The sequence below is a fragment of the Bubalus bubalis genome, chromosome 5, assembly GCF_019923935.1.
Source record: "Bubalus bubalis isolate 160015118507 breed Murrah chromosome 5, NDDB_SH_1, whole genome shotgun sequence".
Classification (NCBI taxonomy): Eukaryota; Metazoa; Chordata; class Mammalia; order Artiodactyla; family Bovidae; genus Bubalus; species Bubalus bubalis.
The window spans coordinates 109,214,442-109,240,094 of record NC_059161.1 but is presented as its reverse complement, the minus strand read 5'-3'; the positions used below and the strand labels follow the sequence as shown (position 1 = coordinate 109,240,094).

General features: G+C 44.6%; 1 protein-coding gene across 3 annotated transcripts; it reads left to right on the top strand.

The window, feature by feature from the left end:
* The first annotated feature begins 129 nt into the window (after positions 1 to 129).
* TMEM218 (transmembrane protein 218) lies at positions 130 to 17,819 on the top strand. 3 transcript variants are annotated; one of them, XM_025286362.3, is made up of 5 exons: positions 130 to 302; positions 8,754 to 8,953; positions 10,054 to 10,156; positions 11,729 to 11,818; positions 14,046 to 16,634. In XM_025286362.3, exons 2-5 carry the CDS (start codon positions 8,844 to 8,846, stop codon positions 14,178 to 14,180), a joined length of 438 nt encoding a protein of 145 aa, XP_025142147.1. In that variant the 5' UTR covers positions 130 to 302; positions 8,754 to 8,843; the 3' UTR covers positions 14,181 to 16,634. The 3 variants fall into 3 exon arrangements, with proteins under 3 accessions (XP_025142147.1, XP_006057728.1, XP_044799474.1); XM_006057666.4 differs by lacking the exon at positions 11,729 to 11,818 and having other exon boundaries at positions 145 to 302; XM_044943539.2 differs by lacking the exon at positions 130 to 302 and having other exon boundaries at positions 8,844 to 8,953; positions 14,046 to 17,819.
* The last annotated feature ends 7,834 nt before the right edge of the window (positions 17,820 to 25,653 follow it).

Genomic DNA, 25,653 nt, shown 5'->3' with positions numbered 1-25,653 from the left:
GAGCGCGGGGAGCCCGGACGACCTCTATTCAATCGAACTTGAGGCCTGTCCCAGCAGCCATCGACCAATCAGAATGCGTAACGGAGGGCGACGTGCCCACCCACCACCGCTCCCTGTTGCCTGGAGCCGCGGCGGCGTAAGCAAATAAGGGGAAATTCGGGAGTTAAAAGAGTGGCGCTGATTAGCCAATCCAGAATCTCCTAGATGAAAGTCCACTTGTGATTCGTCCTGAGTAGACCCAAGCCCCTGTGGGCTGAAACTGGCTGGGCTGAGAGTGTGAGACCTGGGAGATGCGAAGCCAGGTGAGCTGGGTGGAGGTGAGGAAAATAGGGGCGGCTGAAGAGGGGAGAGAGAATGGTAGGGGATTGTGGCTGACGGGGTCTGGAATAAGGCTGGGAGCGATGGCGGGGCAGGGACCTCTCAGACTATCATCATCGCTAATCTCCACCCGAGGTCCGGCGGCCAGTAGATGCTGAATTGGGGGAAATCTTGTGATCAAAACCCAAATTTCTCTCCCAACTCCTGGGAAATGGCCAGGCGAACATTCTGAAGATGAGACCTGGGGGGGCACTGTTTTCCTGTTGCCGGTTTGAATCAGCGACTGGGCAGGGAAACTGTTCACTCTCCAGCACTGTAGGGCTGCCTGCTGGGGGCCCCGGGTGGTGTGGATGACAGACAGGCTGTGGTTGCGCACTTTCAAATCGCAACAGCACCCAGGAAAAAGGGTGGAAGGATGTAATCTGGATCCACTGATCTTCCTTCTCTATCATCACGTGAAGAGATGGTGCCATATCGGTGTTATTTTGGTAGTATGGCAATTCATTTTTCCCCAGACTTTCATTTGATTTCATTACAAGAGTAGAGGCATTATCCTAATATTTTAAAATTCAAACCATACTAAAGTGTTTAAAGTAGAAAAAAGTGTGAAAGTTCACCCTCTCCCACCCAATTATTTTTGAAGACTTGGAACAGCTATAAAGGAAAATGAAAAGGAACCCGCCAGAAAAACCGTTCACTACCGTAACCCATTCTTTTCGCTTTTCTTTAAAACTTACTTTTTATTGAGGTATTGGTTTATAACATTGTATGTTTCATGTGTACAACATTGTATTTCCATCTCTATATGCTCTACAGCGTGCTTACCACCAAAAATTTAGTTTCTATCAATCACCCTACAGTTGAGCCCCTTTAGCCATTTTTTATCCTCCCCACATTCTCCTCTGATAACCACTGCTCTGTTCTCTGGATCTCCCTCTTGTTCTGGTTTGCTTTGTTCATTTTTGTTTGTTTATTCCTAGTATGAGTGTATGTGATATTTGTCTTTCTCAGCTTACTTCACTTAGCCTTAAGAGTGATCCATGTTGGCATGGCAAGATTTCATCTTTTTTAATGGTTCAATAGTGTTCCATTTTATATATGTATATATATTGGTGGCTCAAATGGTAAAGAATCTGCCCTCAATGCGGGAGACCCGGGTTTGATCCCTGGGTTGAGAAGATCCCCTGCAGAAAGGAATGGCTACCCACTCCAATATTCTTGGCCTGGAGAATTCCATGGACAGAAGAACCTGGAGGGCTACAGTCCACAGGGTCCCAAAGAGTTGGACACGATTAAGTGACTAACACTTTCACTTCATGGGTATCTCTCTCTCTCTCTCTCTCTCTCTATATATATATATATATATATATACACCCAACTTCTTTATCCATTCACCTATTGATGGGCACTGAAGTTGTTTCCATATTTTAGATATTGTAAATAATGCTGTGGTGAACACAGAGTCACATATATCTTTTCAAATTGGTGTTTTCATGTTCTTTGGATAAATGCCCAGAAATGGGATACCTGGGGTTTTTGGTAGTTGTAGTCTTAATTTTTTGAGGAATCTCCATACTGTTTTCCATAGTGCCTGCATGCTGCATCACTAAGTCATGTCTGACTCTTTGCGACCTTATGGACTGTAACTCTCAGGCTCCTCTGTCCATGGAATTCTCCAGGCAAAAATACTGGAGAATGGGTAGCCATTCCCTTCCCCAGGGGATCTTCCCGACCCAGGGATTGAACCTGGGTCTTCTGCATTGCAGGCAGATTTTTTACCATCTGAGGAAGATGGCTAACCACCAGGGAAGTCCAATTCTCAGGAGAGGGTTGAAAAAGCCTTGTATATTAAATAAAAGGCTTCCCAGGTGGCACAGTGGTAAAGAATCTACCTGCCAATGCAGGAGACACAGGAGACACCAGTTCGATCAGTGAGTGGATGGGGAAGATCCCTTGGAGAAGGAAATGGTAACCCACTCCCATATTCTTGCCTGGAAAATTCTTTTTATTTTTTTTTATCAAGCTTTACTCAATAATTTAGCTATTCCAATAAGGGAAATAATCACAAGCATTATGCCCACACTCAGTTAACAAGATAAAATGAGTAGATGTTCACTCTTTCCCCACAAAAACATTCTGTACTTTATCCAGCCCTGCCTTTCTATGCTTAGTAAGAAAATGTATGGTTTGGTTATAAAGTGACAAACTTCATTCTTGTAAGAGGTTGGGGATATTCATCTCAATACTTTAAAGCTGTACCGTGTACAGAACCCAATGTCAAATGAATTTTCATGTTTCTCTGGAGGAGTGAAGGGCAATATTTCTAATGATAGCAGCTTCAACTACCTTTTGCTCTGTATTCTAGGTGTTAGAGTTGGTACAAGTCTTACGGGTAATTTACGTAATATCCAAAACAGCAGCAACTAGACTTAACTAGTTATCTTGCTAAGGGCAGTACCATCAGTTCAGTCAAGCAACCAGGAAACCTGAGTCACCTCTAATGCCACCTTCCTAAGCCCCTTCCCATTTCTGCAGCTAAGATGAAGCTCAGACCTGCCTCATCTCTTATCTGGAGAATTGCAATAGTCTCCTAACCTGTCACTAGTCTCTGTTCTCTGATCTCAGCTCATATGTACTCTGCTACCAATTACCATTTTAGAAATTAATATCTATCTCAAAAATTTCAAAAACAGTGAATATTGCCCTGGAAATTATAACAAAGACCTGTGCACAAACAACTAGATTAATAAACATTAACTTTTTTTCACGCATCTGCTTAAGTTTTTTATTTTAAGAAATAAACCATCACAGATTTAGTTCAGATCCCTTTGTTCTCTTTCCTGGCCCCATTCTTCTTCCTTCCTCCCTCCCCAGAGACATACAATCTCCTGAAATTGTTTTGTGCCATTTACGCCCATGGTTTTATGTTTACTGTATATGTATATCTCAAAATATATAATGATTTAGGTATTTTTTTTAATTTTAAAGATACAAATAGTATAGTATTGTGGGCTTCATTCTGCAACTTGCTTTTAGACTCGATATTGTTTTTTATTGGGTTAACCAAAAAGATCATTTGGGTTTTTCCATAAGATGTTATGGAACACACTTTTTGGCCAACCTAGTAGATACATTCATGTCAGTACAGCTGGCTCAAGTTCATTGATTTTAAGTTGTCATGAGTATATAATACCCATCCCCTTACTGATGGGCATTTAGATTTTCTCAGATGTTTTGCTATCATGAACACCTTTGTTCACATCTCTTTATGCCAGAGTTTATTGATCTAGGCTTGGGCTTCTCTCATAGCTCAGTTGGGAAAGACTCTGCCTGCAATGCAGGAGACCCGGGTTCAATCCCTGGGTCGGGAAGATCCCCTGAAGAAGGAAATGGCAACCCACTCCAGTTCTTGCCTGGAGAATCCCATGGACAGAGGATCCTGGCAGGCTATAGTCCATGGGGTTGCAAGAGTCAAATTTGACTTAGTGATTAAACCTCCACATGGTTCTTTAAGGGGGTGGCACTTCTATGCAGAGGACATCATGAGAAACGCTGAGTTGGAGGAAGCACAAGCTGGAGTCAAGATTTTCAGGAGAAATATCAATAACCTCATATATGCAGATGACACCACTCTTATGGCAGAAAATGAAGAAGAACTAAAGAGCCTCTTGATGAAAATGAAAGAGAGAGTGGAAAAAGTTGGCTTAAAGCTCAACATTCAGAAAACGAAGATCATGGCATCCGGTCTCATCACTTCATGGCAAATAGATGGGGAGACAGTGGAAATGGTGGCAGACTTTATTTTTCTGGGCTCCAGGATCACTCCAGATGGTGATTGCAGCCATGAAATTAAAAGACACTTACTCCTTGGAAGGAAAGTTATGACCAGCCTAGACAGCATATTGAAAAGCAGAGACATTACTTTGCCAACAAAGGTCTGTCTAGTCAAGGCTATGGTTTTTCCAGTGGTCATGTATGGATGTGAGAGTCAGACTATAAAGAAAGCTGAGCGCCGAAGAATGATGCTTTTGAACTGTGGTGTTGAAGAAGACTCTTGAGAGTCCCTTGGACTGCAAGGAGATCCAACCAGACCATCCTAAAGGAGATCGGTCCTGAGTGTTCATTGGAAGGACTGATGCTAAAGCTGAAACTCCAATACTTTGGCCACCTGATGCGAAGAGCTGACTCATTTGAAAAGACCCTGATGCTGGGAAAGATTGAGGGTAGGAGGAAAAGGGGATGACAAAGGATGAGATGGTTGGATGGCATCACCGACTCGATGGACATGGGTTTGGGTGGACTCCGGGAGTTGGTGATGGACAGGGAGGCCTGGTGTGCTGCGATTCATGGGGTCACAAAGAGTCGGACACGACTAAGCGACTGAACTGAATTGCCTGTTTGGTCATTTTGGAGTTTGTGAGGGCACCTTTGGTTATTGGTGTGATTTTGGAGGCACTCCTGGGGTTTACAGAGCAGGGCTGGGGCTGCTGGAAGTCCCGTGATACACTGGACAGCCCCTCACCATGAAGAATTGTCCTTCATCCTGCACAACATCCCAAGTGTCTCACAGGATACTCATTTCTAATATGAACCCAGAATCTAACTCCATTTTTTATATAAGCATAATGTATCTTTTGGCACAGTTGAACATAGTAAAATTTCCAGGAATGCAACTCTAATGTAAATCAGGGGGAAATTATACTTATTTGTAGTTTGGAACTCTTAACAGAGTTGTTCATCACTGTAGAAAACCCCATAAGTGAAGGCAGCCCAGCCCGTGGTATTTGAGTTGCTGTGAAACACACCTGCATCAGCCTGCGTTTGTAGTTTTTGTGTTCATGCCGATTCTAAGTTTAGGTGCGAGCATCTGAGTGCGGTCCTTCATTATGTATTCTAGTGTAGTCAGCCTTGAACGTTTGTATATTTAAACATATGCTGTTTTATTACGAATAACTTTCCATTTAAAATTGGCTTCTGCGTATGATATAAAGCAGAGATCTGGTTTTATTATTTTCTGATTGGATAATCACTTATCCCAACACTGTCTATGAAACCCTCTACCCATTGACTATGAAGCCAGCTCTGTCCTGGGCAAAGTTCTCCTGAATGCGTGGCTCTGCTTCTGGGCTTTCTGTTTTGCTGCACTGGCCCATGTGTCTCTATGCCACTATCACACTGTTTTAATTACCGTGGTTCTATAATGTGTCTTGCAGCAGTTGGTAACATGAAAGGCGAGTTTTCCATCCTAGTTCCCAAAATTGTTTTTGCTATTCTTGGGTTTTTGCTCTTGCATGTGAATTTAGGATTGGTTTTCAAGTTCCACAAGAAACTATTTCGAGATTTTGGTTAGAATTGCATTGAGCTGATAATTTAAGGAAAATTGAGTTTGAATATTAAACCATCCCATCCATTCAGGAACAGGGGTTATTTCTCTATTCAGGCCTTTACAATATATATATATATCTTTGAATAAAGTTTTATACTTTTTGCCATAAAAATCTTTACATCTTTTGTTGGATTTATTCCTACTTCCCCATATATACTTATTCATACACAGAACCCTTTTATTGCAAAAGTTTCAAATATATTCAAAAGTATATAAAATAGTATAAGAAAATTGATATATTCACCACTCCAGCTTCAACAGTGAATTCAGGACTAGCCTTGTTTATATTGACCCCTTTCTCCTCTGTCCTAGATAATTATAAAATTCCTAGACATCATTTTCTGTTATTTGTGTTGTGTGTGTTTGTGTATTTGTATATTAAAAGTAATCTTTTAGTAATATAACCACATCATCACGTTAAAAAAAAAACACATTATTTTTCACTTAAAAATAAACAGTGATTCCCTAACATCGTCAAATACCCAAATACTGTTCAAATTCCTCCAGTCATCTCATAAAAGGTTTTGTATAGCAGGTTTGTTTGAGTCAGGAACCAAACAAGGCCCATATATTGCATTTGTCTGGTATGTCTCTTCAGACTTTCTTTAAATAAGCCTTTTTGGAAAAGTAAAAGACACATAATGAAAAATATGCAAATCAGAAGTGTACAGCTAGATACAGTTTAACAGAATTAACAAAGCTGTGTAACCCACACCCAGCTGAAGAAACAAAATTCCATAAGCACCCCAGAAGCCCCTTTAGTCACAAGGCAACCACACTCCAGACTTCTACCCCCAAATTAGTTTGAACTGTTTTTGAACATTATATATGTTATTACACAGTGTGAACTCTTTTGCCTCTAGCTTTCTATACTTAATATTTGCAAAACTTACCCACATTGCTGGATATAGTTGTAGTCTGTTCATTCTTGCTTCTTTTTACTCTTCCATTGTATGAATGAATAAGTTGTATCTATAATACCAACTCTTTGCAACCCTAAGGATTGTAGCCCACAAGGCTCCTCTGTCCATGGAATTTTCCAGGCAAGAATACTGGAGTGGGTTGCAGTTTGATACTCCAGGAGATCTTCCTGACCCAGGGATCGAACCTGGGTCTTCTGCATCTCCTGCATTAGCAGGAAGATTCTTTAACACTAGTGCCACCTGAGAAAGCTCACCTTGTCTATTCAATTGATGTATATTTAGGTCATTTCAGTTTGTAACTATTTCTAATAGGTCTGCCCTGAATTTTTGTGCATCTTTTAGTGAACTTATGACATGTCTGTTGGGGACACACCCAGGAAGAGAACAGTTGGATCTAGGGTTCACATATTCAGCTTTATTAGATATAGCCAAAGAGTCTCCAAAGTGCTAATAAGAACTTACACTCTCCCAGCAGAGTACAAGGCTTCCAGTTACACCACATTTTTGTCAACACTTGGAGTTGTCCATCATTTTCATTTTAGCCATTCTGGTAGGTGTCTAGAGGTACTGTATTTTATTTGCAATTTCCTAATGAAGGAGATTCTTAAAGAGATCAGCCCTGGGATTTCTTTGGAAGGACTGGTGCTAAAGCTGAAACTCCAGTACTTTGGCCACCTCATGCGAAAAGTTGAGTCACTGGAAAAGACTCTGATGCTGGGAGGGATTGGGGGCAGGAGGAGTAGGGGACGACAGAGGATGAGATGGCTGGATGGCATCACTGACTTGATGAACGTGAGTCTGAGTGAACTCTGGGAGTTGGTGATGGACAGGGAGGCCTGGCATGCTGCGATTCATGGGGTCGCAAAGAGTCGGACACAACTGAGCAGCTGAACTGAACTGAGTGAAGGAGATGGGAATACCAGACCACCTGACCTGCCTCTTGAGAAACCTGTATGCAGGTCAGGAAGCAACAGTTAGAGCTGGACATAGAACAACAGACTGGTTCCAAATAGGAAAAGGAGTACATCAAGGCTGTGTATTGTCACGCTACTGATTTAACTTATATGCAGAGTACATCATGAGAAACTCTAGGCTGGAAGAAGCACAAGCTGGAATCAAGATTGCTGGGAGAAATATCAATAACCTCAGATATGCAAATGACACCACCTTTATGGCAGAAAGTGAAGAACATCTAAAGAGCTTCTTGATGAAAGTGAAAGAGGAGAGTGCAAAAGTTGGCTTAAAGCTCAACATTCAGAAAACTAAGATCATGGCATCCGGTCCCATCACTTCATGGGAAATAGATGGAGAAACAGTGGAAACAGTGGCAGACTTTATTTTTCTGGGCTCCAAGATCACTGCAGATGGTGACTGCAGCCATGAAATTAAAAGACGCTTACTCCTTGGAAGGAAGTTATGACCAACCTAGACAGCATATTAAAAAGCAGAGACATTACTTTGCCAACAAAGGTCCGTCTAGTCAAGGCTATGGTTTTTCCAGTGGTCATGTATGGATGTGAGAGTTGGACTGTGAAGAAAGCTGAGCGTCAAAGAATTGATGCTTTTGAGCTGTGGTGTTGGAAAGACTCTTGAGAGTCCCTTGGACTGCAGGGAGATCCAACCAGTCCATCCTAATGGAGATTTGTCCTGGGTGTTCATTGGAAGGACTGATGCTAAAGCTGAAACTCCAATACTTTGGCTACCTGATGCGAAGAGTTGACTCATTTGAAAAGACCCTGATGCTGGGAAAGATGGAGGGCAGGAGGAGAAGGGGATGATAAAGGATGAGATGGTTGGATGGCATCATTGACTCAATGGACGTGAGTTTGGGTAAACTCCGGGAGCTGGTGATGGACAGGGAGGCCTAGCGTGCTGCAGTTCATGGGGTCGCAAAGAGTTAGACACGACTGAGCAACTGAACTGAACTGAATGAGTAATGAAGTTGAGCACTTTTCACATATATATTGGCCATTTGTATATCCTCTGTCAAGGGTTTATTCTTAGCTGCTTGATCTGTCAGTTTCTGAGAGAGACTTATTAAGACCGGTATTGATGACTCCTCCTTCCACACCAATCATCAGAGGTTTCCCAGAATGAATTCAGACTTTCTGTGTCTGACCCCCTAGGAAACCCAGGAGCACCCAGAAGCCCAGCAGCACCCCTAACAGCAGGACCAGCTCCTCGCACTGTGCCCAGTGCTTAGCCGTGCCCCCCGCATGGCTGGCACAGTGCTCGGCGTGGGAGCCGGCGTGTTCGTCCTCGCCCTGCTCTGGGTGTCGGTGCTGCTGCTGTGTGCCCTGCTGTTCAGAGCCTCGGGGGCAGCCAGGTAAGGCCTTCTCTCCAGCCGGGAGTCCGAGGTAAAAGCAATCAGATGTGAAATCGCTGATGCTCATGAAACATTTAGAATTCAGAAGCTCATTGTCATTACCGGCAGTTGGAAGGAGTTGCATTTTAACCTCTTTATCATAAGCACTGACTGTGTTATTTATACTCGGAAGCAGAGGTGGGAGGAGAAGGGAGGGAGTACATGTCAGCTCTCAGCACACAGGAGATGAGGACATGGGAGATGAAAAGAGAATCTGCTTTCGCTGTCACTTGAGTTTCTTGGGGTCACGCGTGTGCTTGTTTCTTAATTGTTAAGATTCATGGCAGGTGCTGGGTCCAGCCCCTGAGGCTCCAGCCCAGGGCCCCAGGAAGCTGAAGGGTCATGGATGACTTGGGCTGGTGTTGACTTACAGAATCAGGGTATAAACTGACTCTAAGGACACTGTAGAGTCATACTCCCTGGCCAGATTGTGTAGGTACAAAACAAGTTACATCATTTACTAAAGTTTTTTGGTTTCAAACACAGCAGTGGGGGATCAGGGAGGGGCCACTTCAGGTTTTCCTATGACCACACAGAGGTCAAAATAAAAGCTACCTATTCCTGACAGAGTACGATTGACATACATACACTATTGTGTATAAAGCTGACTCGTGGGAACCTGCTGAATAACACAGGGAGCCCAACTCGGTGCTCTGCCATGACTTAGAGGGGTGAGATGGGGGTGGGTGGGAGGCTTAAGAGGGAGGGGATATATGTGTACATATAGTTGATTCACCTTGTTGTATGTTAGAAACCAACACAGCATTGTAAAGCAATTATCCTCCAATTAAAAATAAAATTTAAAAATCCCACCAATTCCCATTCTTAGGAACTTGGAATTCCCAGGAATAACAGAAATGCATCCCACTGGTACCTATCTGGGAAGATGGGCTTTGGGAGGAAGGGGAAACGTTTCTGAATTCCCGTGGCACTGGGGCAGCACACTGGGCCCTGTTAATGGACTGAGATGGAATATTGGCCCCAGGGAAAAGCCAGGCCCAGCCTAACAGATTGCAGAGGATGCTAAGCCGTGCTTTTAACCCCCTGTCTTTGGGCCGCAGGTTCTCTGTCATTTTTGTGTTCCTCGGTGCTCTGATCGTCACAGCCATTCTGTTGCTCTTCCCTCGAGCCAGTGACGCCCCAGCCCCCGAGGCAGAGATGAAGGTAAAAGCCTGGGTTTTGTTTCTTCAGTCTTCTTTCTCCTGGTCTAGACCTCTGCCCTGCCCCGTGTGGTCCCCAGTGCCAGGAGGGCTGAAATATGTTCAAAAAATTACAAAGTTGAAACCAGGATGGGGTGTGGGGCGGCCCAGGGTGGGTTTTAAACTCCCTCCCACTTCTTCCCGTGCCTGCTGGCAACACCTCGAGGCAGCTGTTTGCCTGGATTTGCTTCTGAGCGAGCCCGCCGCAGGGCCAGAGACGAATGGGCAGGCTCCCACTCCTGGTCATCTTGGCTCGGAAACTCCAATCCCAGGCGACACTCAGGTAGTGCCCTCAGGTGCTAATCGACTTGCTTTTTCATCATGTGTTTGGATTTTCCCACTGGCGGTGAAGAGGGAGTATTCTCCATAGAGAAGAGCAGAGAGGAAGGAGGAACACTGCTGTGGTGCGTGGACAGTGTAGCCACAGATGCACTTCACACCAACAGCCTTCGGGGAGTCCCTTCTGTCCTCCTTTCCAGAACCAGATCTCCCAGCACATACCTGTCTAAATGGAGTTTTATCATCTCTCTCATAGACACCCCCCATCCTGGTTCCTTCCCAACTGGGGCTCTGGCTTTACCATGGTCTCAGATCTCTACAGTCTTGATAATCTCTACAATCTTGACATCCTGTGGCCCATTACTCCTTCTAGCAACTTCTTTCCGCTATTTTAATTTTTTAAGATGTAATGGTGGTACTTCCTTGGAGGTCCAATGGTTAAGACTTCACCTTCCAATGCAAGAGATATGGGTCCAATCCCTGATTAAGTAACTAAGATCCCACATACCTCGTGGCCAAAAAATCAAAACAATGTTGTAACAAATTCAATAAAGACTTTAAAAATGCTCCACATCACCAAAAAGAAAAAAAAAACTAAACAAAAAAGAAGTAATGGTGATAATAACTAACACTTTAAGGCATCACTATGTGCGGGGTCCTGTGCTAAGCATGTTATCTACATAAACCTCAGGACAACCCTAAGTAGCACGACACAGGTACTGTTAGTGTCCCGTTTCATAGGTCAGGATGCTAAGGCTGGGAGGGGCTGGGGTAACTTACCCAGGAAGAGGCCGAGCAAGGATTCAAGCTGAGGTCTGTCTTCAATACCTTCACACTGGGGACCCAACAGAATATCAGGGACCATCACCAAGAGTTTAAAGGCAACTGTTTTGACACAAGACATCAGTACACAAAATTATATTATAACTTCTGAACTAGACTCGGCACCCCTTTCTAGTGCTATGTAGGACTGTCCGTGGCGAAAGGGAAGACATTCTGAAAATTCCAAGGGAAATAATACTTAGCCACACAAAACTAAGGCGCTGTTTTCATACATGCTGGGTTTTTCGGTCAGCATCTGACACCCACTCTGACCGTGCCAGGACAGTGACCAATTTTCCTGTCTTAAATGGGGAAAGCGATGAAGTCTGGGTATTTCTTAATCACTGGGGATGTGAACATTGGAAGAAGGGCCCAGAGCAAACCCTGTCTTGAAATCAATCCGTCTTCCTTCTTTCCTCTGTCATGTGAGTTTCAGACCCAGTTTCAGACCAGGAGAGCAGATCAGCCTTTTGAGGAAAATCTGTTCATCAGTGCGGCCAGCAGAGATTGGAGTTCTCATTCTCAGGTTTGGAGTCCCAGCCCCTGTAAACGGCCTGGCTCAATACTGTATCAATAATACATGGCCTGGGCCTTCCGCACCCAAGGCCTGCTAATTGGCTAATTAAAAAGTGAACCGTGTCGAACAAGGAAACATGTAGCCCGCAAGAGACGTGTTCAGTCCTGGAACCAAGGTCAAAGTCATGTCAGAGCCGTTTCATCCAACTGACCTTTGTTGTAAGCTGGCTGTTGGGGTAATCTCCAGAGCAGCCCTCTCCCCTAGTGTCCTTGGATCTCAGTGATCACAGGAGAGCTTGGACTTGACAGGTGCTTTGTGCATCTCTGCTGTATTAGTTACTGACTGCTGCTGTAACAAATCACCGCAAGATCGGTGTCTTACAACACACATTTACTATCTTATAGTTCCACAGGCTAGAATCCCCAAATCAGCTTCCCTGGGCTAAAATCAAGGGGTTGCCGGGGCTGTCTTCCTTTCTGGAGGTTCTGGGGAGAAATATTTCCTTGCCTTTTCCGCTTCCAGGGGCCACCCTTGGGCTTGTGGACCCCTTGCTCCCTCTTCAGAGACAGCAAAATAGCATCTCTCTGTGTCTGCCTCCATCCTCACATCTCTGTGTCTCTGACCCTCTCTTCCGCCTCCCTCAACCTCTTCTGAAGAGCCCTGTGATTACATTGGGCCACCTGTATTAAACAGTTCAGGCCAGGCTCCTTATTTTCTTACTGGAGTATAATTACTTTATGATGTGTTAGATTCCACTGTGCAATGAAGTGAGTCAGCCATATGTACACATATATCCCCTCCCTCTCGGACCTCCCTCCCACCCTACCCCCATCCCACCCCTCTGGGCCATCACAGAGCACCAAAACTCCCTGTGCGATAGAGCGGCTTCCCACTAGCTATCTGTTTTACACATGGTGGTGTGTATATGTCAATCCCAACCTCCCAATTTGTCCTCCTCTCTACTTCCCCCCAAAACATAAATACAATGGAATATTATTACCCTTAAAAAGGAACAAAGTTGAGGCATTTGTAGAGACAACGATGGACCCAGAGTCTGTCATACAGCATGAACTGAGTCAGAAAGAGAAAAACAAATATCGTATATTAACGCATATATGTGAAATCTAGAAAAATGGTGCAGATGAACCTATTTGCAGGGCAGGAATAGAGACACAGAGGTATGGACATAGAGAATGAACAGTCTCCCTATTTAAGGTCAATGGATTAACTGTAATTCCATCTACAGCCTTAATTCTCCTTTGTCATGCAATTTAACACATTCAGAGTTTCTGGAGATCAGGATGTGGACATTGTAGAGCCATTATCCTATCAACCACAACCCTGCAGGTATTTGGGGATGTCTTCAGGTACTAGGTTCTGAAAGCTTCGGGAGGTTTCGATGTCCCTGGTCACTTGGTTTGTGTTCCTGCTCTATTAAGTCTGTAGATTAAACTGCTTTTTCCTGCCCAAACTTAGGCAGCACCCTTTGGATCTGTGGAAAACAGAGTTCCAGCAGCGAACAGTAGACAAGTGGGTAGAGCCAATATGAATGGCAGGCCTCTGTCAGCAAAGACCAGCAGCAATGGGGCCTCAAGTGCGGCTGGTTGCCAGGCAGCCGACTGTACAAACTGGGACAAGTTTCCTTTCCTCTTAGTGTTTCAGGACCGCAGGTAGATGGCCATTTCCCCAGCCCTTGGAATGCTGGGTTATGAATGTTAGGGTTCAGAACTCCTCTGGTAAAAGTTTTAGAGTCCCCTTTTCATTTTGAAAATGACCCCTCCTGAGTTGGCCATGGGTTGATGGCGTGAGGGTTTGAACCTTGAGTATGTGGGGGATTATTATACTACTGTATTTTTATACATGTTTAAAGTTCTCCATAATGAAAAGTTGACAGCCACAAAATAAGCCTTTCTGAGACCAAGCAAGCAAGGTTCTCATTCATTCTTTCAGATAACTTATTTCAGAACAGAAAAGGACTTGCCTTCAGAGTGTTTATGAATCTCCTACATCAAGCCTGTGTTTGTTCCCTGTACTTTATTAAGCCTTTTCATTAAGCTTCTGTTTATCTTGTATTTCTGGCTCAGCATGTTGAGAAAAAGGTTCTTATCCATTTTCAGGATGTTACTGGAAGTTATGAATATGGACAGATCCTGGGCCCACTCATCAGAGATTCCAGTTGAGCCCAGTCAAGGCGCAGACGTAACAGTAATTTCACTTTTAATGTTTCTTTCTCCAGATTGTAGACGCCTTTTTCATTGGCCGCTATGTCCTGCTGGCTTTCCTCATTGCCGTCTTCCTTGGAAGCCTTTTCTTAGTTCTAATCCATCACATCCTGGAGCCAATCTATGCCAAACCACTGCGGTCCTACTGAGCCGCCTTCAGGAAAACCAAGACCTTGTTCTCCCCCTCGCTTTGATGTCACTAGTGAGCAGCAAGGTACTGTTCAGAGTTTTGTGTTGACAGCCTTCCTGCCTTCAGATCAGAGGATCATCTCTTCATCACGAAGACAAATCCTTTGAGTCCTGGCTTCCAGAAACAGGATTGCAGAATTGCCCCCGAGGAGAGATTCTCACCAGCTTAAGGGGGATATCACTGTCTTCTCAGCACCTGCACCTCAGGTTTTCCACCTCTTTTGAAAAGGAAATAGCAACAGTGATCTGCTTAGGTTTTTCAATCAAGACATCAGCAAGCGAATTTTGAGAAAAAGAGTACTTTAGCTTCTCCTGTCCAACGGATAGAAGAACTTGGTCCTTTTTGATAATATGTGAAATACTTAATTTCAAGGTCAAGATCATTTGGGAAAGAAAGGCCCTCAAAGTTCAAAAGATTATTTGAATGTGGTGACTTGGAGACATATATCAGATGCCAGCTTTACAGCACTCTGCATGTCACACCACAGGGCTCCACAAAGGCCTTGGTGTCACTTTCTGCTGCCTTGAGAAAGCAGTCAGCAGCAGCCAGAGGACTGACTTTCACCTCGAACTCCTGGGCACAGCTTCCTGAATCTAGCATTTCTACAGTTCAGGTTCATGGGGGGATTAGAGGCAGAGTTTGGAAACATCAGTTGTGTGTCCTGCGGCTCTCTCTAGATTCTTCTTCTTCCAGTATTTGGTGGTCTTTGTTCCTTTATTTAGTTACCGTAAGTGTCCGTGTTGGGTTATTGTCATCCCTTTCATCTTTGTAGCTCTTTCTCCAAAGCTGATGAGGAATGTCTATCCACAGGCTTAGATTTAACTTTATACCTAAGTTCCCAGACCAAGTGAAATCTGTCACTAAATGGTGGGTGGGGGCAGGCAGCTCTAGGCTGTTTCCACCTTGGGAGTCTCAACCTGGCACCCGAGAACTATTTGAAGGACCTTCTGGCTGAAAATTAAGAACCAGAAAACAAGTTGGAAAAAGAACTTTGATAGAATACATGCTATATGCCAGTTAGTGCACAAGTCTTTCCTGCACCCCCCCACCCCCCCGCCGCTCCACAAATGTAAATGACAAGCCTGTGTGTTAAGGGCAAAAATATACTTTTGTACAAAGGGTATTTTAACTCGGCCTGCCTGCTGTAGATCCCATAACTACCAGCAGTGGTGAAGAGAATGATGGATCACTTTATATCTTTATGCTCAAAGCAATCATGTCCAACCCTTAAGAAAAAAAAAAAAAAAACCCACAGGATTGGGATAAGAAATAGAAGGCTGAGAGGGCACAAAATCACAAAATGAATTTCGCTAAGTTCTATGGGGGGAACCCCCAGTAATCAATGGTTAATATCGTTCCCCTTGTGCTCAGGCCTTCCTGGAGACAGACTTAGAGGGTGTCCCTTAAATACAAACAGAAATCATCTCAGTGTCCCCATTCGTTGTTCTATGATCAAGGCCTCAGCACAGGTTGTGCTACCCAGAGGGAATCCTGTGGCAAAGAAACTAGTGATCCCACTGTTTGGGAGGTGGGAGGAGAGCAATTCAGGGCTTCTATGCAAGAAAACAGGTTATTTCAGTTCAGTTCAATTCAGTCACTCAGTTGTGTCTGACTCTTTGTGACCCCATGGACTGCAGCATAGCCTCTTAAAATTGTATCCTCTGACAAAGACCACGTCAGCACATTACCCCACACTGATCCACTAGGTGGCGCTGTCTCAAGCTGGCAGAACACACCAGGTAATTTTTTGACAAGTTCTTTCTGTGTCTCATAAAATAGAGGTAAAGCTAACATTCTTTACTGATGCGCAGTATCAGATATTTAACCTAAAAATTCATCAGAGTTATTGTGCACTGTTGCGTTGCTAGGAAATGCACTACCATTCACCCATGTTGCACACAGCAGGTGTCTCAGAGCTCATTGTGTGCTCACAGAACATGAAGCACGGTCCTTGTGGAATAAATCCACTCGAGAACGAGGCTCTGAGGCTTCCCAGCTGCCTTCCTGACTCTGTCCTGGGATGAAGACATCCAAATCATTTCTAAATGTTTTTACTCTCACATAAAGTAAGCCATTTCTTGTTCTGTTCTCTGAGACACACTTTTCTATCAACTCTGTCCTGTCGTTGCGGCAGTTGAACGATTATGTTTTGCTTTGATTTGCATCGATGGGTCCAGCAACGTGCTGTGGGGACGTCCCTGGTGGCCCAGTGGTTACAGAATCCGAATGCCAATGCAAGGGACACAGGTTCAATCCCTGATCCAGGATGATCCCACATGCCGCAGAGCAGCCGAGCCCATGTGCCACTGCTGAAGCCACTGCAACGAGAAGTCCTGGTACCCCAACAAACAGCAGCCCCCACTCAGCAACAAAGGCTCGGCACAACCAAAAATAAATAAAAATACAAAAGACACCTGCTGCAGTTATTTCACAGGTGAGAGACAAGCAGAGAGAGAAGGGGATTGTACAAAGTTGCACAAGTAGTAACGAGGCTCCCACTTGACACTGGGATCCTGGTATCTCATTTCTCAAAACAGTTTAATGATCAGTTTTGGCTTTCACGCAACTCCTTATTTTTCCATTGGCTAATATTATTTCCTAACTACTTCTACCCACCATTCCTGTGACCCATATCCAAAACAGATAAGTGAAAGCGAAGTCACTCAGTGGTGTCCGACTCTTTGGGACCCCATGGACTGTAGCCTATCAGGCTCCTCCGTCTATGGGATTTTCCAGGCAAGAGTGCTGGAGTGGATTGCCATTTCCTTCTCCAGGGGATCTTCCCGACCTAGGATTCGAACCCGGGTCTCCCGCATTGCGGGCAGATGCTTTACCGTCTGAGTCACCAGGGAAGCCCATCAAAACAGGTAAAGGTCTCGTTAAAGAATTCCTAATTAACACTTAGGTGTTAGTCACCCAGTCGTGTCCGACTCTGTGCCCACCAGGCTCCTCTGTCCATGGGATTCTCCAGGCAAGAATACTGGAGTGGATTGCCATTTCCTTCTCCAGGAGATCTTCCTTACCCAGGGATCAAGCCTGGGTCTCCTGCATTGCAGGCAGATTCTTTACCGTCTGAGCTGCCAGGGAAGCTCAACCAGTTAACATTTCTAGTACAAATAAAAAACATTTTATCAGGACTTCTTGGCATGCAGCTTTAAATATTTGGTTCTTACCACATAGGAGCAACTTTCCAGACATTGGAATGGGAACCGCATGGGTATGAATCTAAAGAAGTGATTATCCTCACAGGAGCATAAAAACTCAGGATTGGAAGAGATTTTATCACCCACAGAATTCAACCTTTCCTCTCTATTTCCAGCCCAGATACTTGGGAATAGTCTCTTCTTTACCTGCTGAACTCACAATTTTTATTGTATTTAGCAAACACGTATGAGGCGCTTTTCTAAGCACCCCTCAAGTATTAACTAACGGCATCCTTATAGCAACTCTTAAGTATTCTTTTTTTTTTTAAAACATAGTATGATTATATTTTAATACACAACCAAAATACAAAACACCACAGTAAATTGACAGCAATAAAATATGGTATTTCATTTGCACTACACTAAGACATTGATATACCAAGGAAAATGAAAGGGAAAAAAAACAGCAAAATGAAATAATGCAAGAGACTATAAGGATTAAGCATATATGAAGATGACAGACTGAACAGTAACAGAAGAAAGGCAATTTCTTTGTAACATCATATTACCAAAAAATAAAAATGTAACATTTATACAGTTTTAGGAAATATATCCACATAAACACTTGTAGATAAGATTGATGAAATCCTGTCTATATAATAGAGGGAAATCTATTTTACTTTGGACTCGAAACTATAAATTTTGGGTATCCTTAGTCTTCACAGTTTCATTGGAATTATTTCAACAAATTAGTTGGATAAATGTACAATTTATATATAAACAACACTGCATAGAAAAATCTGTGGCTAGTATATACAAATCCCCCAAATTGCCGTGAGTGTTAATTTATCAATAAACCCATAAGATATGCACAAAATTTCATCATTAAGTAGATAACACAGACAGAGGTGGCAGAATCAGAGGAGGAAAAATGGCATTTAAAAAGTAAAATGTTACACTTAAAATTTTCCATATCCTTTGAAATCTTGAAAATTGTGTTTTTTATGAATCAATTTTAAATTTCTCTGTGATAAATGAAAATTTTAAATATATGCACTAATACTTCTGGGAGCAATGAAATGAAGCTTCACAGACAGGGAACAGAGGGGCAAGGTGGTTTGCTTGAGGTCACTCAGCTAGGAGTTAAACAGGAACCAGGACTGAAGTCAGGCAGTCTCAGCTCTTCACTGTCTTCTACTATGTCGCCCTGTAAGGTGAAAACAAAGGAAAAGGGAGGAGGCAGGAAGTAGCGAGGAAATGCAGTTGAGTCTACTGCAAAATCTGGAATCTCAGGAATCTAGGGCAAAGCAATCAGAAGCCACACGGACTCAGGGACAGCTTCACTGATCAGCTCTGGTTTGGGAGGCCCTGCGCTGTAAGACTTCAGCTTTTCCCTCAAGTAGGGGTCCTCACTGATGGAGTGACTGGTGGATTGACTGTCAAGGACACACACGACCATCTCTCTCTTCAGCACTGCCTGCCTGGAAAAATGGATACTTGGGTTGGTTTTCAGAGGCGCCAATGGAAGAACCAAAGCCGCAAGGCAAGAATGTGTGTGCATTTCTTGACCTCTGTCTCTAGCAAGCCACATCAGTTGCTGTTTACTCAAGGAAAATATTTCCAAGCCCCCCCACCCACCCACTCAACACACACCCTCCTGCCTCAGTTTCCTGGGACCTAAGGAATGACAGCAGGGATCAAAACCAGGGCCCAGCACCACAGACAGAATGAGAAACTTCATCGTCTGGTTTTCCTCACACATACTGGATACTGTAAAGCAGGGGTCCCCGACCTCTGTGATCTAATGCCCGACGATCTGAGGTGGAGCTAACGTAGTAATCCAAGAAATAAAGTGCACAAGAAACGTAATGCACTTGAACCATCCTGAAACCATCCACCCAGCCCCTTGGTCGGTGGAAAAACTGTCTTCCACAAAACCGGTCCCTGGAGCCAAAAAGGTTGAGGACCACTGATGTAAAAGATGTGCATTTAGCCCAGGTCCTGCCCTCAGGGAACTCAGGGTAGTTACACATTTATTTGGTATTTGGGGGCATTTATTTGGTACTTAAATGCCCAATGGCCATCCTCTCCACTTTTTTTTTTTTTTTTTTTTTTTTTTTAATCTTTGAGGATTTCTTTGGTTTTGCTATCTTCAGATTGATATTGGCCCCTTTTCACCCTGGGCATGTGTAATACTTTCCTATTGCTGCTGTAGCAAATTACTACAAACTTAGTAGTCAAGAGGGCTTCCTTGGTGGCTCAGATGGTAAAGAAACTTCCTGCAATGCAGGAAACCCAGGTGTGATCCCTTGGTTGGGAATATCCCTGGAGAAGAAAATGGCAACCCACTCCAGTATTCTTGCCTGGAGAATCCCATGGACAGAGGATCCTGGTGGGCTACAGTCCATGGAATGGCAAAGAGTTCATGGAACGGACACGACTGAGCAACTAACACTTTCACTTTTTTCACTAGTAATTTAGAACAATACCAATTTATTAACTTATAGTCCTTTTGAGGTCAGATATCTGAAATGAATTCACAAGGCTAAAATCAAGGTTTTGGAGGCTCCAGAGAAGAATCCTGTTTCCTTGCCTTTTCCAGCCTCTGGAGGCTGTCCATATTCCTTGGCCTTGTCTCCATCTTCAAAGCCAGCATCTTCTGGGAATTCCCTGGTGATCCAGTGGTTAGGACTGGGCACTTTCACTGCTGAGGATACAGGTTCAATTCCCAGTCAGGGAACTAAGATCTCGCATGCAAGTAGCAAGGTGGAGGCCAAAAATTAAAAAAAATTTAAATATTTTTTTAAAAGCCAGCATCAGGGACTTTCTTGGTGGTCCAGTGGTTAGGAATCTGCCTTCCAACACAGAAGACATGGGTTCGATCCCTGGTCAGAAAACTAAGATCCCACATCGGGACAACTGAGCCTGTGCACCACAACTAGAGAGAGAAGCCCGAGTGCCACAAGGAAAAGATCCCGTGTGCCACAACTAAGGCCGGCCACCGCCAATAATAAATCAAGTAACTAATTAAATGTTTAAAAAGGCCAGTGTCACCTAATCTGACACCTGACACTCCTGCCTCCCTCTCCGATTTATCAGGAGCAGCTGTGATTACACTGGGCCCCACCCCCAATCCAGCATAGTCTCCCCCCATCAAGGTCCTTAACCACATCTGCAGAGTCTCATTTACTGTGAAAGATAACATTCACTGATCCTGGCATTCAGGATGCGGGCCTCTCTGGAGAAGGGGGCATTATTCTGCGCCCTCCCCCCGCAATGTAGGGCCCCATCCTCCACCCCTAAGGACCACCTCCTTCTACCATCCCTCACCCATCCTCCCCATACCCCACGCCTGCATAGCCGAGGCCTGCCCCTCAGCTCCAGGTCCACTCTCCAGTTCTCAGAGTGCCGACCAACCCCACAGCGTGTCCATTCCTTCCCCGACCTCACTCTTGATGGCCCCCCTCAGAGCGTGGAGATCCACCGAGAGAGTGGCTTTCCTTTTCTTGGCTTATCCCCACTCCCCCTCATTAGCCCAGCCTCCCCATGGATCTCCAAAGGAGGAATTCGAAGAGTTACTGCTTTTTAATTACAAGTGCTATTGTAACATCTATAAGGAAGAACACTTTAAGCTTAATTGAGACCAAATGTGAAGTTAAATTAAATGAATAACTAATTAACGTGATGCTCCCGCATTAGTCCCGAGTGAGTGCGGAGGCCCAGAGAGGAGCCAGGTAGGTCCCAGGCCTCCAGGGACAGACAGCAGGTGCCCAGGGCTGCAGGGGAGCAGGGACTCTGGGCCGGGGAGCCAGGTGTGCCAGGGCAGATCTCGAGGTGAGGGGGCCCCAAACTCCCACCTTCACCCCAGCCCTCATTTCTGAGGCTGGCCCCGAGAGTTCACTCGCCCTTAGGGTCTCCACAGCACCACACTGAGCCGGTGACCGAGTCCTGCGCGTTTTCCAGTCCCTGCGCTCACGTTAGGGGCTTCGTGCGTTTTCATTTTAACTTCCGTCCTTCTGGACCGTCACATTTGTTTGTCCTCTTCCACTGGGGTCACCCTCCCCGGCCCTGCCCCTTCAGGGCTGGACGGGCAGATGGCAAAGTCTCTTGAGTCACCCACCCTGGTGTTTTTCTCTTGCATCGTTTAAACGCTTCCCTATTCCTGTCTCATCCCCTAACTAGACAAGCCCCTGAGAGCAGGGCATGTGTTTAACACTAACTTGTCTGCTTCACTCACAGGGATCCTCCGAAGGACGTGACGTTATTAGTTTTCTAATAAGGAGAAGGTTTAAAGCCACCAGCAGTGAGGATGGGGAAGAGACTTTCAGAGGAAAAGCAAGCAGACGAGGGAGCCTCTGGAAGCCTAAAGGGAGCGCGGGCCACAGGCTACCATGGAGTGAAGGTGCCATCTAGTGGCTTCCCTGAGTGCGGCTGCTTTGTTGTTTTTTAAAGACAGTGATGGGAGCAGTTTATCTATTTTTATTTTTTATTATTTATCTGGCTGCGTTGGGTCTTAGTTGTGCCACATCAGGTCTTCCTTGCTGCACACCGACTCTCTACTTGTAGCGCACGGGGCTCCAACACATGGGCTTAGTTGCTCCACTGCATGTGGGATCCTAGTCCCCTGACCAGGAATCAAACCTGTGGATTCCTTGTGACACTGCAAGGTGGGTTCTTAACCACTGGGCCACCAGGGAAGTTCCTAAACCTGGTGCTGAAAGATGCCTTCTAGAACCTGAATTGCAGCTCCGCCCTGGGGGCATGAGGACCAAGACATCTCAACTCAGTTCAGTTCAGTTCAGTCGCTCAGTCATGTCCAACTCTTTGCCACCCCATGGACTGCAGCACACCAGGCCTCCCTGTCCATCACCAACTCCCGGAGTTTACCCAAACTCATGTCCATTGAGTCGGTGATGCTATCTAACTATTTCATCCTCTGTTGTCCCCTTCTCCTCCTGCCTTCAATCTTGCCCAGCATCAGGGTCTTTTCCAATGAGTCAGCTCTTCATATCAGGTGGCCAAAGTATTTAAGTTTCAGCTTCAACATCAGTCCTTCCAGTGAACACTCAGGATTGATTTCCTTTAGGATGGACTGGTTGGATCTCCTTGCAGTTCAAGGGACTCTCAAGAGTCTTCTCCAACCCCACAGCTCAAAAAGCATCAATTTTTCGGCACTCAGCTTTCTTTATAGTCCAACTCTCACATCCATACATGACCACTGGAAAAACCAGAGCCTTGACTAGATGGACCTTTGTTGGCGAAGTAATGTCTCTGCTTTTTAATATGCTGTCTAGGTTGGTCATAACTTTTCTTCCAAAGAGTAAGCGTCTTTTCATTTCATGGCTGCAGTCACCATCTGCAGTGATTTTGGAGGCCCCCCAAAATAAAGTCTGCCACTGTTTCCACTGTTTCTCCATCTATTTGCCATGAAGTGATGGGACTGGATGCCATGATCTTAGTTTCTGAATGTTGAGCTTTAAGCCAACTTTTTCACTCTCCTCTTTCACTTTCATCAAGAGGCTCTTTAGTTCTTCTTCACTTTCTGCCATAAGGGTGGTGTCATCTGCATATCTGAGGTTATTGATATTTCTCCTGTCAATCTTGATTCCAGCCTGTGCTTCCTCCAGCCCAGCGTTTCTCATGATGTACTCTGCATATAAGTTAAATAAGCAGGGTGACAATATACAGCCTTGACGTACTCCTTTTCCTATTTGGAACCAGTCTGTTGTTTCATGTCCAGTTCTAACTGTTGCTTCCTGACCTGCATACAGATTTCTCAAGAGGCAGGTCAGGTGGTTGGTATTCCCATCTCTTGAAGAATTTTCCACAGTTTATTGTGATTCACACAGTCCAAGGCTTTGGCATAATCAATAAAGCAGAAATAGATGTTTTTCTGGAACTCTCTTGCTTTTTCCATGATCCAGTGGATGTTGGCAATTTGATCTCTGGTTCCTCTGCCTTCTAAAACCAGCTTGAACATCTGGAAGTTCACAGTTCATGTACTGCTGAAGCCTGGCTTGGAGAATTTTGAGCATTACTTTACTAGCATGTGAGATGAGTGCAATTGTGTGGTAGTTTGAGCATTCTTTGGCATTGCCTTTCTTAGGGATTGGAATGAAAACTGAACTTTTCCAGTCCTGTGGCTACTGCTGAGTTTTCCAAATTTGCTGACATATTGAGTGCGGCACTTTCACAGCATCATCTTTTAGGATTAGAAATACCTCAACTGGAATTCCATCACCTTCACTAGCTTTGTTTGTAGTGATGCTTCCTAAAGCCCACTTGACTTCACATTCCAGGATGTCTGGCTCTAGGTGAGTGATCACACCATCATGATTATATGTGTCGTGAAGATCTTTTTTGTATAGTTCTTCTGTGTATTCTTGCCACCTCTTCTTAATATCCTCTGCTTCTGTTAGGTCCCTATCATTTATGTCCTTTTTTGAGCCCATCTTTGCATGAAATCTTCCCTTGGTATCTCTAATTTTCTTGAAGAGATCTCTAGTCTTTCCCATTCTATTGTTTTCCTCTATTTCTTTGCACTGATCACTGAGGAAGACTTTCTTATCTTTCCTTGCTATTCTTTGGAACTCTGCATTCAAATGGATATATCTTTCCTTTTCTCCTTTGCTTTTTGCTTCTTTTCTTTTCACACCTATTTGTAAGGCCTCCTCAGACAGCCGTTTTGCTTTTTTGCCTTTCTTTTTCTTGGGGATGGTCTTGAGGGAGCAAGACCATCCCCAAGAAAAAAAGACACTTCAACTGGCTCCTGCTTTTCAAGCTGGAGTGAGTCTTAATAGTTTGAGACTTTCTATTTGTCATCACTGGTGTGTATACAACCTGTCTCAGTATGTATCCAAAAGATTTGTATCCAAAGAATGAACTAGCCTTCAGGCATACCCTTGGGTTATCAGTATCCCCACTGCTGAGGAAAGGAGTACACAAAGGCTTTATATTGTCACTCTGCTTATTTAACTTACATGCAGAGTACATCATGCGAAATGCCAGGCTGAATGAAGCACAAGCTGGAATCAAGATTACTGGGAGAAGTATCAATAACCTCAGATATGCAGATGACACCACCCTTATGGCAGAAAGTGAAGAGGAACTAAAAAGCCTCTTGATAAAAGTGAAAAAGGAGAGTGAAAAAATGGCTTAAAACTCAACATTCAAAAAACTAAGATCATGGCATCCAGTCCCATCACTTCATGCCAAATAGATGAGGAACAATGGAAACAGTGAGAGACTTTATTTTCTTGGGCTCCAAAATCACTGCAGGTGGTAACTGTAGCCATGAAATTAAAAGACGCTTACTCCTTGGAAGAAAAGTTATGACCAACTTAGACAGCATATTCAAAAGCAGAGACATTACTTTGCCAACAAAGGTCCGTGTAGTCAAAGCTATGGTTTTTCTGGTAATTATGTATGAATGTGAGAGTTGGACCATAAAGAAAGCTGAGCACCAAAGAATTGATGCTTTTGAATTGTAGTGTTGGAGAAGACTCTTGAGAGTCCCTTGGACTGCAAAGAGATCCCACCAGTCCATCCTAAAGGAAATCAGTCCTGAATATTCATTGGAAGGACTGATGCTGAAGCTGAAGTTCCTATACTTTGGCCACCTGAGGCAAACTGACTTACTGGAAAAGACCCTGATGCTGGAAAAGATTGAAGGTGGGAAGAGAAGGGGATGACAGAGGATGAGATGGTTGGATGGCATCACTGATTCAATGGACCTGAGTTTGAGCAAGCTCTGGGAGTTGGTGATGGACAGGGAAGCCTGGCGTGCTACAGTCCATGGGGTCACGAAGAGTCGGACATGACTGCATAACTGAACTGACTGAACTGCCTCCTCTAGGCACAGCTGCCATGAGCACCCCAGTTTGGAGCACCCAGCACACTGCTCTGAGGTCCTGGGATGCTGTGCCAATAGCCCACATGATCCCCAATGAGCACAGGAGCAGCTGGCAACAGATGTTGGCACAGGGGCTGATGGGCAGTGTCAGAGGGCAGACAGAGATGCCAAGAGCTTGCCTGGCAGACCCAAGGGTTCAGGGTGGCCAACAGTGAACACTCAGTAACCACTGCCATTTCATTATCAAAATATTTAATAACATACTGGGACTTTGGGTCATGCCCCCCCACCCCACCGCCCTACACACTTCCCCCAGAGCACTGCCCTGATAAGCCATCTGCCCTGGGGACACAGAGGGCTGGGACAAGAGGGAGGCAAGGTGCCCTCACACTCAGGGACGGGCCACGCCTGGGAGTGACACCCCTCCACCCTGCCCT